At 43.3% G+C, this 18,119-nt stretch overlaps 2 protein-coding genes across 8 annotated transcripts in view; one reads left to right on the plus strand and one right to left on the minus strand.

Annotated features, from left to right (window-relative positions):
- LOC119406937 (heat shock factor protein) overlaps positions 1-18,119 on the minus strand; it is an 84,451-nt gene that overhangs the window by 61,683 nt on the left and 4,649 nt on the right. For 6 of the 7 annotated variants that reach the window (XM_037673745.2, XM_049419209.1, XM_037673762.2 and 3 more), the window contains exon 3: positions 4,456-4,577. The exons of the other annotated variant lie outside the window; for it this stretch is intronic. In XM_037673745.2, coding sequence (XP_037529673.1) covers positions 4,456-4,577 — 122 coding nt within the window. The remainder of the gene's footprint in view (positions 1-4,455; positions 4,578-18,119) is intronic. 7 annotated transcript variants of the gene reach the window in all.
- The window catches only part of LOC119407071 (uncharacterized protein C18orf19 homolog B), a 579,856-nt gene that overhangs the window by 55,164 nt on the left and 506,573 nt on the right, over positions 1-18,119 (plus strand). The window lies entirely within an intron of this gene.

Raw genomic sequence — 18,119 nt, forward strand, 5'->3', positions numbered from 1 at the left:
GTATGTGCAATTGGGTAACACTTAGGAACGGACAAGATCATAATTTGAGCATATCTCACTTATGCCGGCCTACTACCTTACAAGATCGAAAAGCCAGCATGTCCTAAACTCGCAGATAAGGGCCGGAGTAGAAGTCATGCTGTTGCTATAATTTTATGATCATCTCCATCGTCATAACTTTTCTGCGATCGTGACACAATTGCTCATGCTATGCACACACAACTGTTTCCTTTGCACAAACAAGTTGGTCTGCCTTGTAATATTTTGTGGAACTCTAAACAGTGCTCAACAGCCAGCTATCAGCATTTAAAACACCAATTCCCACAGTGCATGGTATCTGCATAATTTTTACTTCCTCTTTGCTAAAAGACCAAGTTCTCTAGTTATACCCCGAAATACCTTAAATATTCAAGGTTTACTTAAAAGTATTGTCACCGACTTTCTACACGACTGCATTATTCTGCGTTTCCTACTGATAACTCCCTTTAATAGCTCACATATTCCAGCTGCCTTAACATACTGAACGCTGTGTTAAGGGCATTAATTATTATAAGGAAAACAGCAGCAGGCTTGCTCATAGTGCATTGCATTAGTGATTAGCCTAGGTATTGCACAAACTCGCATTCATGAAACGATTTCCTGCGAGTAACAGGTGCCTATCCTTGCTTCCGTCCACCTCTTTAATGGCATGAATAATGTGACATGCCTGTCACCTACGCATATGTCGAAACTACAAGAGAATACTCACTCATACTCACTCGCCCCAATTTTTTTCAGGCTTCGGACTCACTCACATTCACTCACACCCATATGTATTACATTCATACTTATATATACTCACACTTCAACCTACTCACTCACGTTCACACTCACATGCACTCACACCCTTACATACTCACTCATGTTCATACTCACGTGTAATCACACACTTAGTACTCACTCCCGTTCATACTCATATATACTCACACCCTTACATACTCACGTTCATACTTATACTATATACTCACTCTCCGAACTACCCACTCACATTCATGCTCACATGTACTCACACCCTTACATAATTACTCATGTTCGTACTCACACCCTTACGTACTCACTCACAATCATACTCGCGTATACTCACACTCCAAGCTGCTCACTCACATTCATACTCACATGTACTCACACCCTTACGTACTCACTCATGTTCATACTCCTATATAGTCACACTCAAAGCTCCTCACTCACGTTCATACTCACGTCTACTCACACTTATCTGTACTGACTCACGTTCCTGCTTACATCTACTCACACTCAGGAACTCATACATGTTAATACTCACATCTACTCACTCTCTGGGCACTCACTCACATTCACACTCAGTTTTCATTCATGGAAACCCACAGTCATACTCATGTCTATCCACTTTATCCACGTTAACACTCGCGTCTACTCACTCTCATGGGCACTCACATTCACATTCAGTTTTCACTGATAGGCGCCCACAGTCATACTCGCTTCTACTCACCTCATTCATGTCAATGTCAATACTCACGTCTACTCACACTCATGGGCACTCACTCACATTCACACTCAGTTTCACTCATAGGCACCCATGGTCATACTCACATCCACTCACACTCGCAGGTATTCATTCTCGTTCATACTCACTTCTTACAATCATCGGTGCTCACTCAAGTTTATACTCACGCCTGCTCACACTCACGAGTACTCCCATTCACACTCACGCCTACTCACACTCGTCTGTACTCACTCACCTTCATACTCACGCCTACTCATACTCACGCCTTTCAAATGAGTGTGAGTGAGTATGCCAAGCTATGCGCCTAAGTCATGAAACCCTTTCCCTCAGTCACATGTGGCACATACCCACCTACCAAGGCCCATGGAATGTGGGTATGCACCACAGGCGATTCAAGTCGTATCAGGAACCAGATCGACAATATAGAAACTTGAGCGAGTTGGTACATCTTCATCATGCGTAAAGTGCAGTGAGCACGGGAAACGATGGAAGAAAGAGAAGAAGCAAGCAGGTCTAGCGCTGACTCTCAACTGAAATTTTATTGGAAACAATATAGATATCTATAATTATCACAACCATGTCGGCCTAAAAACACCTAAAAAATAAAAATACAGAAATGAACAGGACAACTTGCATTTTCCATATCATTTTTTACCGTCCATCGTTTCCCGTGCGCGTTGCACTTTAAGCATAACCAGATCAAACCAGGAAATGAGAGATCGGACCTTGGAAATCTTAACGCTATTCGCCGCGAGATCGGGCTATAGGTGGCAGCACCGTCGCCACGTTAGTGTGCATAGGCGGTCGGCGGCGCGTGTACAAATGTACACAGCGGCGCTTTGCCGTAGGCAGTTTGAGTCGATTGTCGGCGAATAAAGCGCATTGACTGCAGCCTAATGGTGATACTATATACGTCATCCATTGCCACATTAATGCACAAAGCCGGACTAACGTTCCTGTTACGTGTGAGAGAAGCACAATCTGCCAATGATGGGGTACTGGCCTTCGGTCACAGTCGTGTTTTGCACTGTGCTCGATGTTTTTTTCTTGCTTTATTTGTACATGTTTAACTTGTGTACTGCCTATACCACAATATAAATAGTGTTGCACGACTGAGCCAATTAAGTATTTACTTCTTGCTCTAGCGGCTACAAAAAAAATAGCCTGTATTTCTGCATAATTAGATGAAGTAAAACTTTGTGCACTCTACTTTTCTGTTTGCATGAATACGCGTGCCGCTACATAAATGCGTGGCTTCAACGCTTTTTTACCGCTAACCGGCCTTTGCAGACGCTAGTTCATACTTTGCGGTGTCACAAGGATTTCGAAACCGCCAACACTTTACGAGAAGGTGTCGCTAAAATTCTACATTGACACCTTGATGTTTAGTACTTCTTTCGTTTAGGACGGCGCCAAATGAACTATGTGATGTGCTTGAACGACAAAGTGGCAGCCACATCGAAATGATTTTGGCAAACGGATGGTACAATGGTTAGACCTAGCGCCATGCCGAGACGTGCATGCACTCACTTATTAGAGTTGCATAGAAGTCTCGGAGGGCGAAATGCTTGTGTATATCTTGTAAGCATACGTAGAAGCATTCAATACTATGCCAGCACAATGGAACAAGCTGTCCTCAGAGAATGTGCATGACGTACGCACACATGCAAACACGGTGTGGCTAGCAGATGACCCAAGGAGCCATCCACACTATGGGGTTTTATCCGCTCGCCGCTAGGTGCCGACTCTGCTTGATACAGAGCACGATTAAAGAGCCCGTGTCGCAGAAAATCCACTGCCTTTGTTGGCAGCGTTGTCGGTGAGAGAAAATTCCCAATGGACGCAAATAAAAATCATGGATGAAGCCGGAATTGAACACAGGCATTCTGCATGACGGTCAAGTATTCTACTATAGAGCTACAACAGTGCTTGAAACTGTTTTGGAAAAATACCCTATGCAGATGCAATGCTGGGGCAACATCAATTGCGTTTGGCTAGCCACTTTTATAATAATGTAATAAACATTACATACGTGCACCTATGGCTCTATAAGCCATAGTCAAGAGCTGCCAAACCCTGGAGGAATACCCCGACAACCACTACTTATGATACGCCAATCACTGCACTGTAGCGTGCACGTAGTTTCGATAAAACTGACGTCTCTGCTCCAGCATCAGTGCTGACATTACATCGGGCCATAAGCTACCCTTTCATTGCCAGTGTATAAACGGCTTGCCTGGTAAGCCAACGATAAGCTGACAAATTAACTTACACAAAGACATCGATCCACTTCATAACGCTTGGCTCCAACAAAAAAAGATTCTGCTTAGGCTGGTACTCACTGACTTCTGTGCATGCAACTGATTCCCACAATGCGTTGGATCTGCCAGAATTTTTTCAGAATGCTCATCACATTTAACAAATCTCTCAACAGCCTCTTTGTAATGCGAATTCTCAGCCACGTTGTAACAAATTAAAGGAATATTCTTTTGATACGGATCTCCCCTTTATCTAAAGGACAAAATTTCTGCTCACATCATTGCAACACAGACCCAAAACAGCTGTGATGGGAGTTTTCAATTTTTCTGTGACACCACAAGCATTGCAGCTTCACAGTAAATGAGTGTCTCAACAGGGTAAAAGTGTATCTATTCACACTTAAATTTCACAGTCAGGAGTATAGCTTAGAAAAAACATCAATCATGAAGAGCTACAAGTCAAACTGTGGAATGACAATAAATTTTTAGCCCAGAAAAAACACTAAGACCAAGACGGAGGGACACAACACTTGCACATGCAGTGTTGTGTTGACATTGTTGTGTTGGCAGTGTTGTGTTGACAGTGTTGTGTTGGCAGTATTGTGTTGGCAATGTTGTGCAGTGTGTTGTTGGCATGACACAACAGCTAGTGCTACAAAAGCATGCAGTATCTACCTTTCGTTTGATGTATTCTAGCAGACATTCTTGTCCCCGAATGAAGCAGCTATGGAAAAATTCAATTCCTTCTCGGTCTGACCTAAGACCCTGGTCTATGTTGGCCACTTTGCGAAAGCCATCTGTAAGGAAAGGATATGATTAATCAATTTCACAGCCCTATATGCCTCATAACGGACCTTGGAAGTTGACAACAGCATCAAAAAAATCTGTGTTGATTGATCATAAAATTATATCCATGCACATTACTTCAACCGACTGTAGCCTAAGAGTAAAACGAGAGCCTGAAAAATCAATGAATGGCAGCATTTGGATCACCTGTACCAACGGTGAAGCCAGCGGGTTAGAGATTCGGGGCAATTCACTCCCCCCCACCCCCAAATTTTCTGACAAACCACTCACTGCCCTTCCGCCTCTCATTGCAACAAAAATTTGTGAAACACCCAAAAATGTGCAAAGTTGGTGTTGAATTAAGAATAAAGATGAAAATTAAGGAAATACAGGGTGACAGCTTCAAGGTGGTTTGTGGAAGGGGATCGACATATTCTGATGAGACCCCTCCCCCCTCACACCAAAAAGCTTCAGGAAGCGGGCTGTGAAGTAATAAAAAACTGCATAGATCGTATTGCACAAAATTAAGGTAAACATGAATGTGAAAGCGAGTTTAGGAGCAGCGGCTGTTTCAAGGAGGAAGGGGGTTTGCAAAAGGAAAAAGGAGGTGGGGTTGCTTTCAGAAATTTTAGGATTCAATGCCAATGAAGGCAGTAACTGCTGAGCAGTCAAAATGAGCAAGAAACGTTTGCAGTATAGGTTGAAAAATCAGTTAAGAGTAAGGCATGCAGACATAGCATTTAATCAAGGAAGAAAGGAACAAAATGCGACAGACATGATGCTACACTGCAATAAATCTAGCAAAAACCGTTTTCCCAGTGTAAAGTGGCAAGCTCAACAAGGTTGACAGCTGGACAAGTTGGGAAGCAGCCCACAGAACAAAACAAATCAAAGAAAGCACAAGTATATGCAAGTGCCTCGTTTACTTGTGTTTTCTCTACGTTGTCCTGTTCCGTTGGTTGCTTCCAACATACATTATGATGATGGGTAGCAAACTAGGTGCAACCTGGTTGACCTTCCTACCTCTCCTTTGCATTTACTCTCCCTCTGATCCTACTGACTAGGTGAACTATTTGTTACCACTACATTTTAAATAAGACGCCATTAAAGATCATCATTATTGTCATACGGGCATGTCCCCCTCTTCTACCTCCCACCCCTCTCATCACGCACATATACAAACATCTTCATCGTCACATGAGGAAGAAGTGGGAGAAAGGTTCATTCTATGCATGCATGGCTACAAGTGTCCAGGTATGACAGCGTATGATTATATAAAAAAAAAATGTACTATTTGTATATGACAGCTGGAGGAAATACAGGATAATTCTGCTGGCCTTACCGATATGTTATATCCCAGGGGTCTCAGACACGTGCCCCGCGGACCTTTAGCTAGCAGCCCAGTCCACAAGTGAGTGTCTTTGTCCCCCTCCCCCTTTTTTTTGTACCTTCTTAATGAGTATGCTCATGAGCTTGTTAGCTAAATGGTATTCACATTATTTTCTCTTCTATTGAGATTAATACTGCTTTGTTCGGATAAGCCACACAGACATGACTGATCTCAAGCATTTTCTTCGTGAGGCACTCCATACGGTCACCCTATGTTGAAACATGGCCGTGGAACAAAAGCTTTATATTTCTGAATTGGCATCCAGATTTTAGTTATTCTGGAGATCGGAATCAGAATCAGAAATTGACTCATATATGAGATAAGAGGAAGGCCTTCTTTCAAATGGCAATGTTAGTTGACGTTTTCAAATACCCCCCCCCCCCCCCTTGCCCCAATAACCTACACTTTCCCGGCCCTTACGGGATTAAATTTTGTGACTGTGGCCCGTTAGCTGAGGTGAGTTTGAGACACCTGCTATATGCAGATGTGTAGTAAAGTGCGAAATAGCGCATAGTGATGCAGCTTCTTCTGCTTGTGCAAATGGATAATGTTCTTGCTCACCACGATCAATGTGACATGAAGGAAAGCATTGGGCTTTCGTTAACTTAGAGATGTAAGGTCCAGCAAAAATTGGGAAGATAAAAAAATAGAAACACATCCTTTTTATTTTCTTACGGCACCGTAAAAGCAAGGAAAAGCCTAAAAAATTCCATAGATATATATACATATTTGTCGCTGTCTTGTGTGCAACAAATGACAATGTGAGGGAGCGAAGGCACAGTTAAATTAGAGTATCTACAGTGGACTGATGTGGCATATTTGACCAGGCACAATGTTGTGGTAATACTAATACACGTTATGCCATGCCGGTGAACTGGAGATGCTGCATACCACGGCAGTATATATCAGTAGCCGTGCAAGCCCTATCTGTTTGTCTGTAGTATAAGTTTTCAGACAGCAACAGGCATGAACTATGGCAGTTTTCCACAAGGTAAGTAGCTGTGCCAAATGCTTCTTTGTATGAAACAGCCAGTCAAAAGGAGATATACTTTCACTATGCGAGGTACAAGAAAGCTGCAGTATGTGCGAAATACTTTTCTGAAGTTGCCAGATGGCTGGTATGATGCAATCGCGTAAGCGTGCACGTAATTTTATAAGGTTCTTGTTCATTTTGGAAAAAAGTACCTTGACGAAACAGCAGGCATAAATTGCTTTAATCCTTTTTCTTTTCAAATAACATTCACTGCACATCTACACATGTGTATTTGCCATCGCAGATTTGTGGGGATTTGTAAGGTGAATCGCATGCTAACATCAGCATCAATATTCCGTGTAAAAAAGTGAGGGGAGGTAAAAACCAAGCAATGTGGAAATACTACAAGGAGGCTTGAATAAAGATATGACCCGCTTTCACTGGCGTTTCAATTTTTCTTAAGATTGCCAAAAAACAAACAACAAAAAAAAAGTTTTTTTGTTCTGCCACTCAAGATTTCCAGAAATTTTGCGTCTTTAGGCCAGTACACTGTAGCGAAGCCTTTTCTGATGCTAATGCCTTGTTGCACTTTTTGCACTTGGCCAGCGGTCAGAGTGACAGTCTGTCCACATTATCAATGGGGTAAGCCAGCCACTAGTGGTGGATGATAAGACTACCTAAAATAAGGCATAACACGTCGCTACAAAATACGATCCCTAGTTGTGAAATGGTGTATTGTGCCATAAAAAATTGCATGAAGTAATGTATCTTCTTGCTTAGGAAACAAACCTTGACTATGGGAAATTGAATGACAGATAGTGAAGGTATCATTTAATACTGCTTGAGTATGTATGAACATTACTCATGGATTGAAATACGAAAATTTAGGGCTCACATACCTTAATTTCCAGCATCTGCAGTTTGTGTCATATCGGCGCAATTTTGATTCGAACACTTACATCAAAGCCAACATTACCTTTAGCCAGTGTAATAAAACGGAAAGGCGGGCTAGTTGGTTTGGTTGCATAATGATAATATTGCACACGCAACACAAAGACACAGACGAAAAGTTCACAAGGACCAGCGCAGGTTAAAGGAGCACTTGGCCAATTTGAAGGGAAGGCCGTAAACACATTTAGCAATGCATTGTGCAAGTTGTTCTGCGGGTTCGTGTAGTCCCTTGTTTAACCAAACTGATGTTATGTACACTCATCCTAATCAGACAACAAGAGAGATTGTAGAAGCTTGGCACATCTCTAGACTTCAAGACATGTGTGTCAGTCATCCATCTGTAGCGTTGAATGAAAGCGAAATTGACTTGCTAAACAAGATGTGATAGTGCAACGTGTATGTTAGATGCTTTAATGTTCTGTATGTAAAGGAATACGCTATGCCGTGCTGCGCATGCGCAATGATCATTAGGTGCGTGTAGCGAGTATATATTGTTGTTTCTTATTGAATAAAGTCAGTTGATAGTCTGCGCTGGTCCTTGTGAACTTTTCATCTGTGTCTTTGTGTTGCGTGCGCAATATTATCATTATTTAGCCAGTGTGTCGGAACGGAACGAAAACGAAAAACGAAAAAGAAAAACCATATTTTTGACCGAAACGAAAACGTAACTGAAACTTTATCTATTATTTCGTTCCGGAGTGACACCAAAAGTTTTTTAATCATTTTTCGGTTCACGAGAAAACTTGGCTATCCGGAACAACTGAGGTCATGCAAAGTGAGTGTAGTTATGCATATATCAGGGTACAGTATTGGCGCGCACCTCAGGCAGGAATTCCAAAGCAAAGATATGTTCAAATTGCGCGAAAAACGAAAACAGTGGCAACCAGAGATGTTTATATTTAACTAGGGGTGTGCGAATAGTGAAATTTCATCTCTAATCGAATTCGAATCGAATAGTGCCGAATAGTGGCCGAAAATGTCGAATACAAAGAAGTTTATTGAAAACTGAAAGAATGAACAACGGTAATGTTGTGCTTCATCCTCATGAGTGCCCCAGGCCCAAAAGTATTCGGGCACGCGTTCACAGCAGCGTTTTAACTGCACACCGGAACGATGGGAGTTTCTGAACGAGTGGTGCGGTGCGGCAATGGCGACTACACAGCGTGAACAAATTTTCACATGTCAAGCCAATCACAGAGGGTTTCACGGGCGAAAGTCGGGACGTTTTACGGCGCTTGCTGCATACGCAACCGAACTACGCAAGAAGTCCGTGCCTTCGTTTCGGAAGCGCAGTTGAGAAGGGCTTGACAGTTCTCACGCGTGTTCCTTTTGCTTGCGGAAATGGTATAAATCTCCTTTAAAATAAACATGTGCTTGCTTTGAACCAGCATATCGGTGAAAGTTTTAACGAAAGGTCGACTGTAACGACGTTAGCGTTAGTTTTAGCCACCCCACCATAACCAAGTTGCAAAGTTGGCCTTTTTCGCGTTTTAGATATTCGTCATGTCGAATTAATCGAAACTTCGAGCACTAGCTATTCGAAAGTCGAATCGAATTATTCAATCGGGTATTATTCGATTCGAATTCGAAACTCGAATATTTACACACCCCTAATATTAATGCAAGTCGACTTTTGCGTGCCATCACGCAGCGTCGAGAGGGCATTCTCGACGCTGAAATTTGTTATAGCGAAAGCTGTTATGAGATCACAACAGCAGACTTTGGCGCCATAGTTGTCCGCCGCCGCCGGTTTCTGTAACCGTTCTCGCGTGAAATAAGAAAAAATGTTGCTGTGGCTTAGCTCGGCTATGCCAGGATAACGTAGCGTTAGCAAAGGTTCAGCTAATTGTTCTTAGCTTTCCTGATTGTCTAGGATTAGCTTAATTATCATGCTTACTGCTGCTCCAATGACACACACACGGTATACGTATTATGTGGCACATGTATATTTATTTTGCCAGGCAACTACTTCGAGATCCGATGAGTTAAGCTTCTCCGGTCTTCTGCGCCGTTGAGCAGCATTTGCGCTCTCCTTCTCCATATACCACACTGGCAAACGCCAGTCAGAGGTGCTATCAAGTGGTTCCAGCGCAGTGTCAGACGGCGACTGCACAGCGAAGGCGAATAGCTGCGCGCGCGCCGGCGCCAATACGTCTGCCAAGGCTACGACGTCACTCCTCTGGAAAGCGCAGACCGGCGGCGGCGAGTCGCGCACAGCGGCGGCGGAGTGCGCGGGACTCGCCGCCGCCGGTGCATGACATCACTGATCCTCGCGCATGCACAGCACGGCTCTTGAGGATCCACGCGAAACTGGCTCGGCTAGGCCAGTGTAGCTAACGCTACAAAAATGAAATCAGAAACAAATTTCTAGGATCGGATGGAATTTGAACCCGCGCCCTCTGCATGGCAGTCGAGTATTCTACCACAGAGCAACGCTGGTGCTTGTAACGCCTTCGCAAAAATACTCTATACAGGCGTCATGTCTGACAAGGAATCGTGTTAACATATGTAATATAGCGTGGCAGAAGAGTAAAATGACAACCTGGCGACACACAATGCGAACTGCGCAACAAGTCGGTAGTTGAATGCTTCCATCCCTTTACAAGGGCTCAGCCATAATTCTTCATCATCAGCCACAGCACAAAAGTTCACATAATGCCTTACAGATGTGTAGCAGGTACCACGATTCTAAGAATGACAAAAAGTGGCATAGTGGGTGCTTCCCTACTTTAGAAAAATTACTATGATTTATGGCGTAGTGGGTACCTTGCATGTGTACTTGTATTAGTTGCCCCAAGAGAGTCTGCAACGGACTCTAGATAGGCCGCTCTTGCAACTTTCGCTCTGACTTTGCTGCGTGTTCCGCGCAGGCCTGGCGATTTTTTTTATCAAAGTCGAACGAAACTAAAACCGAAACGAAAAACATTTCGTTCTGACACCCTGCCTTTAGCGGCCAGATTTGCAGCAACATGATGCAGTTATCGTGAACAATGGCTCTAGAAGTCACCGTACTAAAAAAAAAACTGTTGTGTTTCAATCTATGAGTACTGTACAAGCTCACTTGCAGTGATTTGATGACCGGATCACAGTAACCCAATTTTTATGCATGAACATGAATGAGACAATCTATTGTGAGTGCTTATATTTGCTTTGACTTCCAAGTGAGTGAAGATGCAGAGAAAAAAATCAGTCCTGTTTTTGTCAGTATGCTTTGTCGTGGCAAATGTACTTAAGACAACTCACTCAAGTCTACCCATATTATCGCAGTCAATAATAGGTTTTAAGAAAAATACACTGTTCTGCTAGCTTCTTAGATGTACGGTACGACAAAAAAGAATGTGAGCTTAGCTCAAAGTGGTGCATTGACAGTCATAGCATAATTGAGCATAGCACTTGAACTCATTGAGTGATGTTCCACACAAATGTATCATGTTTTCAGGATACATTTGCAGGACACAATGCAATGCTTGCTATAATTAGAAGAAAATAGCTTCCACCAGAAAGCTTCTAGGTGGAAACAGCTTCCGCCCTATAGAAGCTTCCAGATGCCTTGTAACGCTGGTGTGACAAGTGCCGTTGCCAATGCCACCGCACTGCAGTGGTGCCTGCCAATGAAATTTGCATCATGAAACCAGATCCAATATCAAGAGACAGACCAATTCAAATCCCATGGTAATACCCCTGCCACACGAGCAAACTTTACTGGACCTCACTGCTAGTGTCAGTCGCACGATGTCCCACAGGAACGCTTAGTACGCAAGAAGGAGAATTCATCGACGGGCTCATTTTTTTGTTAGACACAACCTAATGAAGCCAACAGACAATCAAGCCAAGGAAGGCATAGGGGACATTACTTGTAGTTTTTAACTGCAGTGTAGTAGTTAACACATAGTAAAAATTAATGTGGATGAAAAAACTACTTTGCCGTCTGTGGGCACCAAACCCACAATGGGAGCCCACAAAGGGAATGCTTAGCAACACTAGCTGCAGAATGCACTTGCCGGTGTGAGCGTTTGCTAAGCTCACTTCACTGCATTGAAGTGTAGCCTGGTAGCAGTGGATCAAAAGCAAACAAAGTAATATTGGAAACTGAGCCACTAGTATTTTTAAACCACTGTTTTTGCTATTAGAAATATTGTTATGCATTAAAACGCACTATACTACAAAAAAAAGAATAGTTTACTTTCGCTTCTGGCAGTTTACAGCCAGATCTGCCAGGGGCGTGCCAAAACATAGGCCGCGCAATGGCTACGTCCGCCACATTGTGAACACCGTTTCATGCATGTAGGTAGCTGTATTGTCTTGGCTCGTTATGATCGACCATGGTTATACGATTGCAACAATTCTATTGTACCTAAAGCTTATTCTAAAGGTTCTTTATAACTATCACACATTATTACTAAGCAAATATTGCCTACAATAACAAATATATGTTGTGAGATACTGAGTGACCTATTGCCATTACCACAATTTCTAAAGTATACTTCTTTATCTCGTGTAGCAGTGCACCACCAAAGTGACAATCAGTCTGCTTAGGTGCTGGGGATTTACGTGCCAAAACCACAATATGATTATGAGGTGCGCTGTAATGGGGGAGTTTGGATTAATTCTGACCACCTGGGGTTCTTTGAAATGCACCTAAATCTAAGCTATCGGGTGTTCTTTGCACTTCACCACCATCGAAATGCGGCCACCTTGGCCAGGAATCGAACCAGCGCCCTTGAGCTTAGCAGCGTGACACAAGTGTTAAGCTACCACAGCAGGTCAATTAAGTGCACTCGCTCTAAGAGCACTTAAGTTTGCCAGTGTGACAGGGGTGTAAGTGACACTGGGCATGTGCTGATCTTCAATAAACTCCTTTTACACAAACTTTGGGCACTTTACATGTTTCAATGGGTATCTGATTCTCAATAACAAAAAACAAGGTGCCTTTTAAATTTGTTTCTTGCTGGGGAGAATTGAACCCGGGTCATATATGTTCACTATATACACATACCACAAATGAGACTTTACGGGGGCACTAATGACGGCGCATGTTTCTAGGGAAACTAGTTGCCATATCAACATTCATCATGATAGGGTTAAGGCGGAATGTTTTTGGTTGTTGTACATAAACAATTAACTAACACACAGCCCAAAGTTAATCGTTTTATCTAGTGTATTTTAAAAATACTTTGTCAGTGAATTAGTTGGTACTTTCATGCGGCAAAGTGTACCAAAGAATATGAACATAAAGAACAAATAAAAGGACAAGCATGAACTTCCTATCACATTGTCCTCAATGTTTGTGCTTCATTCCCTGCTAACGTTCATCTCGTTCTTGGCCCACAGAACTTTCAAGTTATGCACACATTTTCCACACTGCCGAGGCATTTCAACAGTCAACTGTTGTCTGCACTGCTCCCACCACACTAAACACATAAACAAATATATATAAAGACACAAGATAATACACTTCCACCTTCATTAGCAAACAATGGATTCAATGAGATGTCTTGGGACGCTCTTGTATTCCATAATTTCTTGTCCCCTACACACTTCTACTACAACAGCAGTTAGACGATTGAAACATGGGTGGAATATTGCAAAGATTCCTTTCAATTAATTATTTTTGCATCATCTGGAAAGCACTGTTCAAAACTGATTCTGCTCATAACATACGTGGAGTGTTGTCACTTGAACAACTGATTAAGAGAGAGAAATAACCTAATTTCGTGTCCATCAAGTTACAGTGGCCATGAGCCTTTGGGCTCTGATGGCATCTTCGGCTAGCTGGACAGCCCAAAACTGATCTTCAGGGTCCGAGCTGAGCAGCACAGCTCCCCCACCGCGCACAGTCTGGGGCTGAGTCCCAGTGGGGACTTCATTTACATTCCCCGTAACATATGGTTTAGCTTAGCCCTAGAGTCAAAAGTGATTGCATTTACTTGAATAAAGATCCCAGTAGCATATATTCCACATCATTAGATTGGGGAAAGTTCCTGTTTGAAGCCGTTGCCACGCAACCGTTTGTCGCCTAATGAGAATTTTGTGCGGCAGGGGTATACCTCCCTTTCCAATCTGTAAGGCTGTGTTACTTCTCTGTAGCTTGTTAACCGATCATTCCTCTCCAGCCCAACATCCGGGACACTGAAGGCTCAGTCGGTTGGTCCTCGAGCCAGATCGTGCGCCGCCTCATTACCGGGAATCACCAGAGTGAGAGCCTATAACAAGCAGACCTCTCATTCTTGTGGCATATTTGCAAGTACACGCAGCACCTCTGGCAAAATGTGGCTGTTAGCGTAGCTACGTACTGCTGTCTGCGAGTCACTATTTAAGCCGAGGTGGTGGCCACTGCTAAAGCAATGGCCGCCTCCTCTGCTGCTTCAATTTGATTCGCGCATGTCGTACTGCAGGTATTGTATTGCCCCTTGTAGTCCCCTACCCCTGCTTCGAACAACTGCCTCCGTTTGTATCTGGCAGTGACAACATAGACTACCTCAGAGGAATTGCCGTATTGTGCATGTCCCAAGCTTTCTTTATCTTCTGCCCTCGCGGTACTCCGAGTGTATGGTTCCTGGGTAGTGGCAGTACGGTTATGACGTTTCCGAGATTATCCAGAACGTCGCATTTCAGTCTGTGTTGGGTGTGATATGTAATACCTAATGATGCTTAAGATTTTCCTGCTTGTTTTGCTCTTTACAAGTCTTTCCAGTTGCACTATGCTGTGGGCTTCGATTATTTCTATTAAGGTGTTATAGAGGCCGAGTGTGAGTAGCTTTCCCATAGCCATGTTAATTGCAGTCATGGGCACGTTACCAGTAAAAAGTAACAGTGTTACAGTTATTGTTGCCTAAGCCAAAAAAGTAACTCTGTTACAGTTACAGCGAAAAAGTAACGTCGTTACTTTTTTGTTACTGTATAAAATAAGTAATAGATCACAAAACAAATGATAGAATTTATTTAATAAAAACATATGAAGGCATGCGGATAGACAAAATTGCAGGTGGTAAAACCCTAGACGAAGGAAACCTAAAAGGGAGGCCAACACAAGCAATCGTTGTGTTTGCCTTATTTTGTCGCTTCAGTAAACGCCCTAGCATACTGTAACTGGAAAACATGGTTGATGCACTGGAACGACAGCAGTATCCTAGGACGCTTATTAACGATACTCAGAAATGCATGCGAAGAGGAACAGGGAGTGCATCACGAGTGAAGACTACGTCCATTGCGTGTACTATTCCCCATGTTCAAGGTGTATCAAACCGTGTTCGAAAAGCTCTGCGACCACTGGACATACAAACAGTTTTTAAGCCCCATTATACCTTGGGACATGTGTTCGCGAAACCAAGACCCCACACCTGCAGATGATCACAGGGGGTTATATACATGTACAATGCGGGGATAGTGACGCGACTTACATCGGTGAAACAGGCAGGAAAAATGGGATGTTGCTAAAGCAATCCATGCGTCGCGTTCTAAGATGGGGCTTGTTGAACACTGCTGGACAACAGCATACAGCTTTCACCTAAACAATGGGACACGCTGGCTCATGAACGAAGGCAGGGGGAAGAAAACTCCTGGAATCGTGGTTCATTCGCTGCAACGCATCAGCTTGCAACAACCTGAGGATGCAACCTGCATTGTAGGCGAAACGTCTATGTCATTTTGTTAATAATTGCTGTGTCAAGTCGGAGTAAACCTTTTACAATCAGTTTAAAAGAGGTTTTAAAAAATTGCTTCGCTAGTTCAGGGTATTGCTGGCTCTCAGCTGTTTTGCGCGCTGCTGCTTTCTAGTCACCTGTCAAACACGATTACCTCGGAGCCACGGACAAAGGAGACCATGCATCCTAATGCTCCACTGGTACACCAAGAACAGAGCTAGAAGCTCAAGTGACAAAAACGATATATATACCGGGAAAAAAAAAACTGACATGAACTTAGCAAGCTGTTCCGTTGCAACATGACTGATTTACGATATGTAAGCTTGAACTTGCGTTAAAGATCAACCTCCGACCTCGGTCATCTGCAGGAAAGATAAGCCTCTTAGCGACCTCCTCTCCCAAACTGCAAGGGGAGCCCTACTGTGGAAAGTTGAACGATGGAGAGGATATAGTAAAGAAGGAAGTTCAAAAAAGTGGAAAGCGTTTAACGTCGCGCTTTAAGGAGTGCTGCTGTTGGATAATTTTTTTATAAAAACAGAAGTAACTGTAACGGTATTTCCCGTTACAGTTACTGTGCAAAAAAGTAACAGTGTTACAGTTACAAGTTCCTCTAACTTAAAAGTAACTAGTTATAGTTATAAGTTAGTGAAAAAAAGTGACTAGTTACTGGTAATGTGTTACCGGTAACTAGTTACTGCCCAAGACTGGTTAATTGGTAGGCTTATGGCTTGTTTCTAAGCTCGTCACCTGTAATTTGAGGAAGAGCACTGCGTGTGCTACTCAACTGATGACGAAAACGCGGACCAGTCTAATCATGGTCTTTTCTTTCATGCCACTGTGTCAAGTTGCTATTTGTCCATGCAGTCTAATAGTTTGTGAAACCAAGCTTTCCAAATGGCTTATAGTTTCCCCATTATGTCCATTAGCTGCTAGACGAGTCCTAAAATGCGTGTTGCAAAAAAAAATAATTTGAGCAAGATTGTTCCATTATGAGAACCCAGGTTTGCTTTGTCCATCCATCCTTTCCATTATGACACTGTCATTGCCATTATGGTGTCCTTGGGCCACCTCCTTGTGTTTGCAGCTTCAATTTTGCCACATGGCAAAAAGCAGTTTTGCCCACCACTACTACTGGAAAATAAACTCATATCCCTATAGCAGTTGGGGGTCCGTGCACGAACCAATGCACTAGTGCACAGCTTTGACTATTAATAATTTGTGCGGAGTTTTTCACAACATGCTCAATGAAGTGGTAGCGTCTACGCATGTACAGTCGAACCTTAGAGTTACAAAGAAGAATCCGACAATTAGATGCATCTGCTATGTCACACATCCATTCACACATGTATTCGTAACCTGGCATTGGTGAGAAACATTGAAGGTTTAAGTTTTGGTGTTTTGTGAGCCAAATCCACAATCTAATTAATAATAATTGTTGGGGTTTTACCTCCAAAAACCACGATATGATTGAGGGACACCGTAGTGGAGGGCTCCGGAAATTTTGACCACCTGGGTTCTTTGACGTGCACCAAAATATAAGCACACGGGCATCTAACATTTCGCCTCTATCGAAATAGGGCTCGGATTCGATCCTGCGACCTTCGGGTTAGCAGTCGAGCACCATAACCACTAGACCACAGTGGGTGGGGAGGTCCAAATCCACAATCTGATTATGAGACATGGTGTAGTGGGGGACTCCTGATAAATACTCTAACTAGTGTTCAGCAGAGCAATGCCACAGCCACTAAGCTACTGTGGCAGGCGGCAAGAGGCAATTTAGGTTTCCTTCCTTATCAACATCATCATCAGCTTGACCATGCCGCCTGCAAGCCAAACGACTCTCCGTTGTTTCACCAATTAACCCAGTCCTGTGCTTACTGCCTGTCACGTTATTCCTGGAAACTTCTCAATCTCATCTGCCGACCTAACTTTCTGACTATCCCTCGCCAATTGTCTTCTTTTGGAATCCAATCTGTTAATCTTAATGACCAGCCTTGCCTTCGCGCTACGTGCCCTGCCCACGACCATTCCTTGATCTTGATTTCCACTAAGATGTCCTTAACATCTGTTTGTTCCATGACCAACTCTGCTCTCTTCTCTGTTAAGGTGTCCTGCAACATTTTATCAGCGTGGTCAGAAAACACTGCCGATTGGTAGCCGAGTTCCTAAGAACACGTAACCCAAACATTATAGCGCAGCACGCCACCTGGAATTTACAATTCATTCTCAAACTCAGTTCGAAATCGCTCCCTCTTCTCTCGACAAATGATGCCATAAACCCAAAGTCCACGGCCATTGGCCGATTTGAGCATCGTGAGCTGCATAGTTACCGCGGCTGCTGCAAGATGCTGCCACGTGGCCGCTCGTGTGATCACACTGAAAATAAGCCGCGCACTCGAAGAAAACAAAGTGCTCAAGGTCATGATGCGCACTGACGAATGGTCGCGTCTTCTTGCCCCCCTTTGCGCAGCTTTCAGTGCGCTCGCTGGCACGAAAAGAAAGAGAAAGCACTTGAGCGGTTCGACAAATCCCTGTAACTCCACCCGTACTTGACAGATTCTAAAAATTTTTGCGGCAGTCGGTTCATGAGCAATAA

The sequence above is a fragment of the Rhipicephalus sanguineus genome, chromosome 1, assembly GCF_013339695.2.
Source record: "Rhipicephalus sanguineus isolate Rsan-2018 chromosome 1, BIME_Rsan_1.4, whole genome shotgun sequence".
NCBI lineage: Eukaryota > Metazoa > Arthropoda > Arachnida > Ixodida > Ixodidae > Rhipicephalus > Rhipicephalus sanguineus.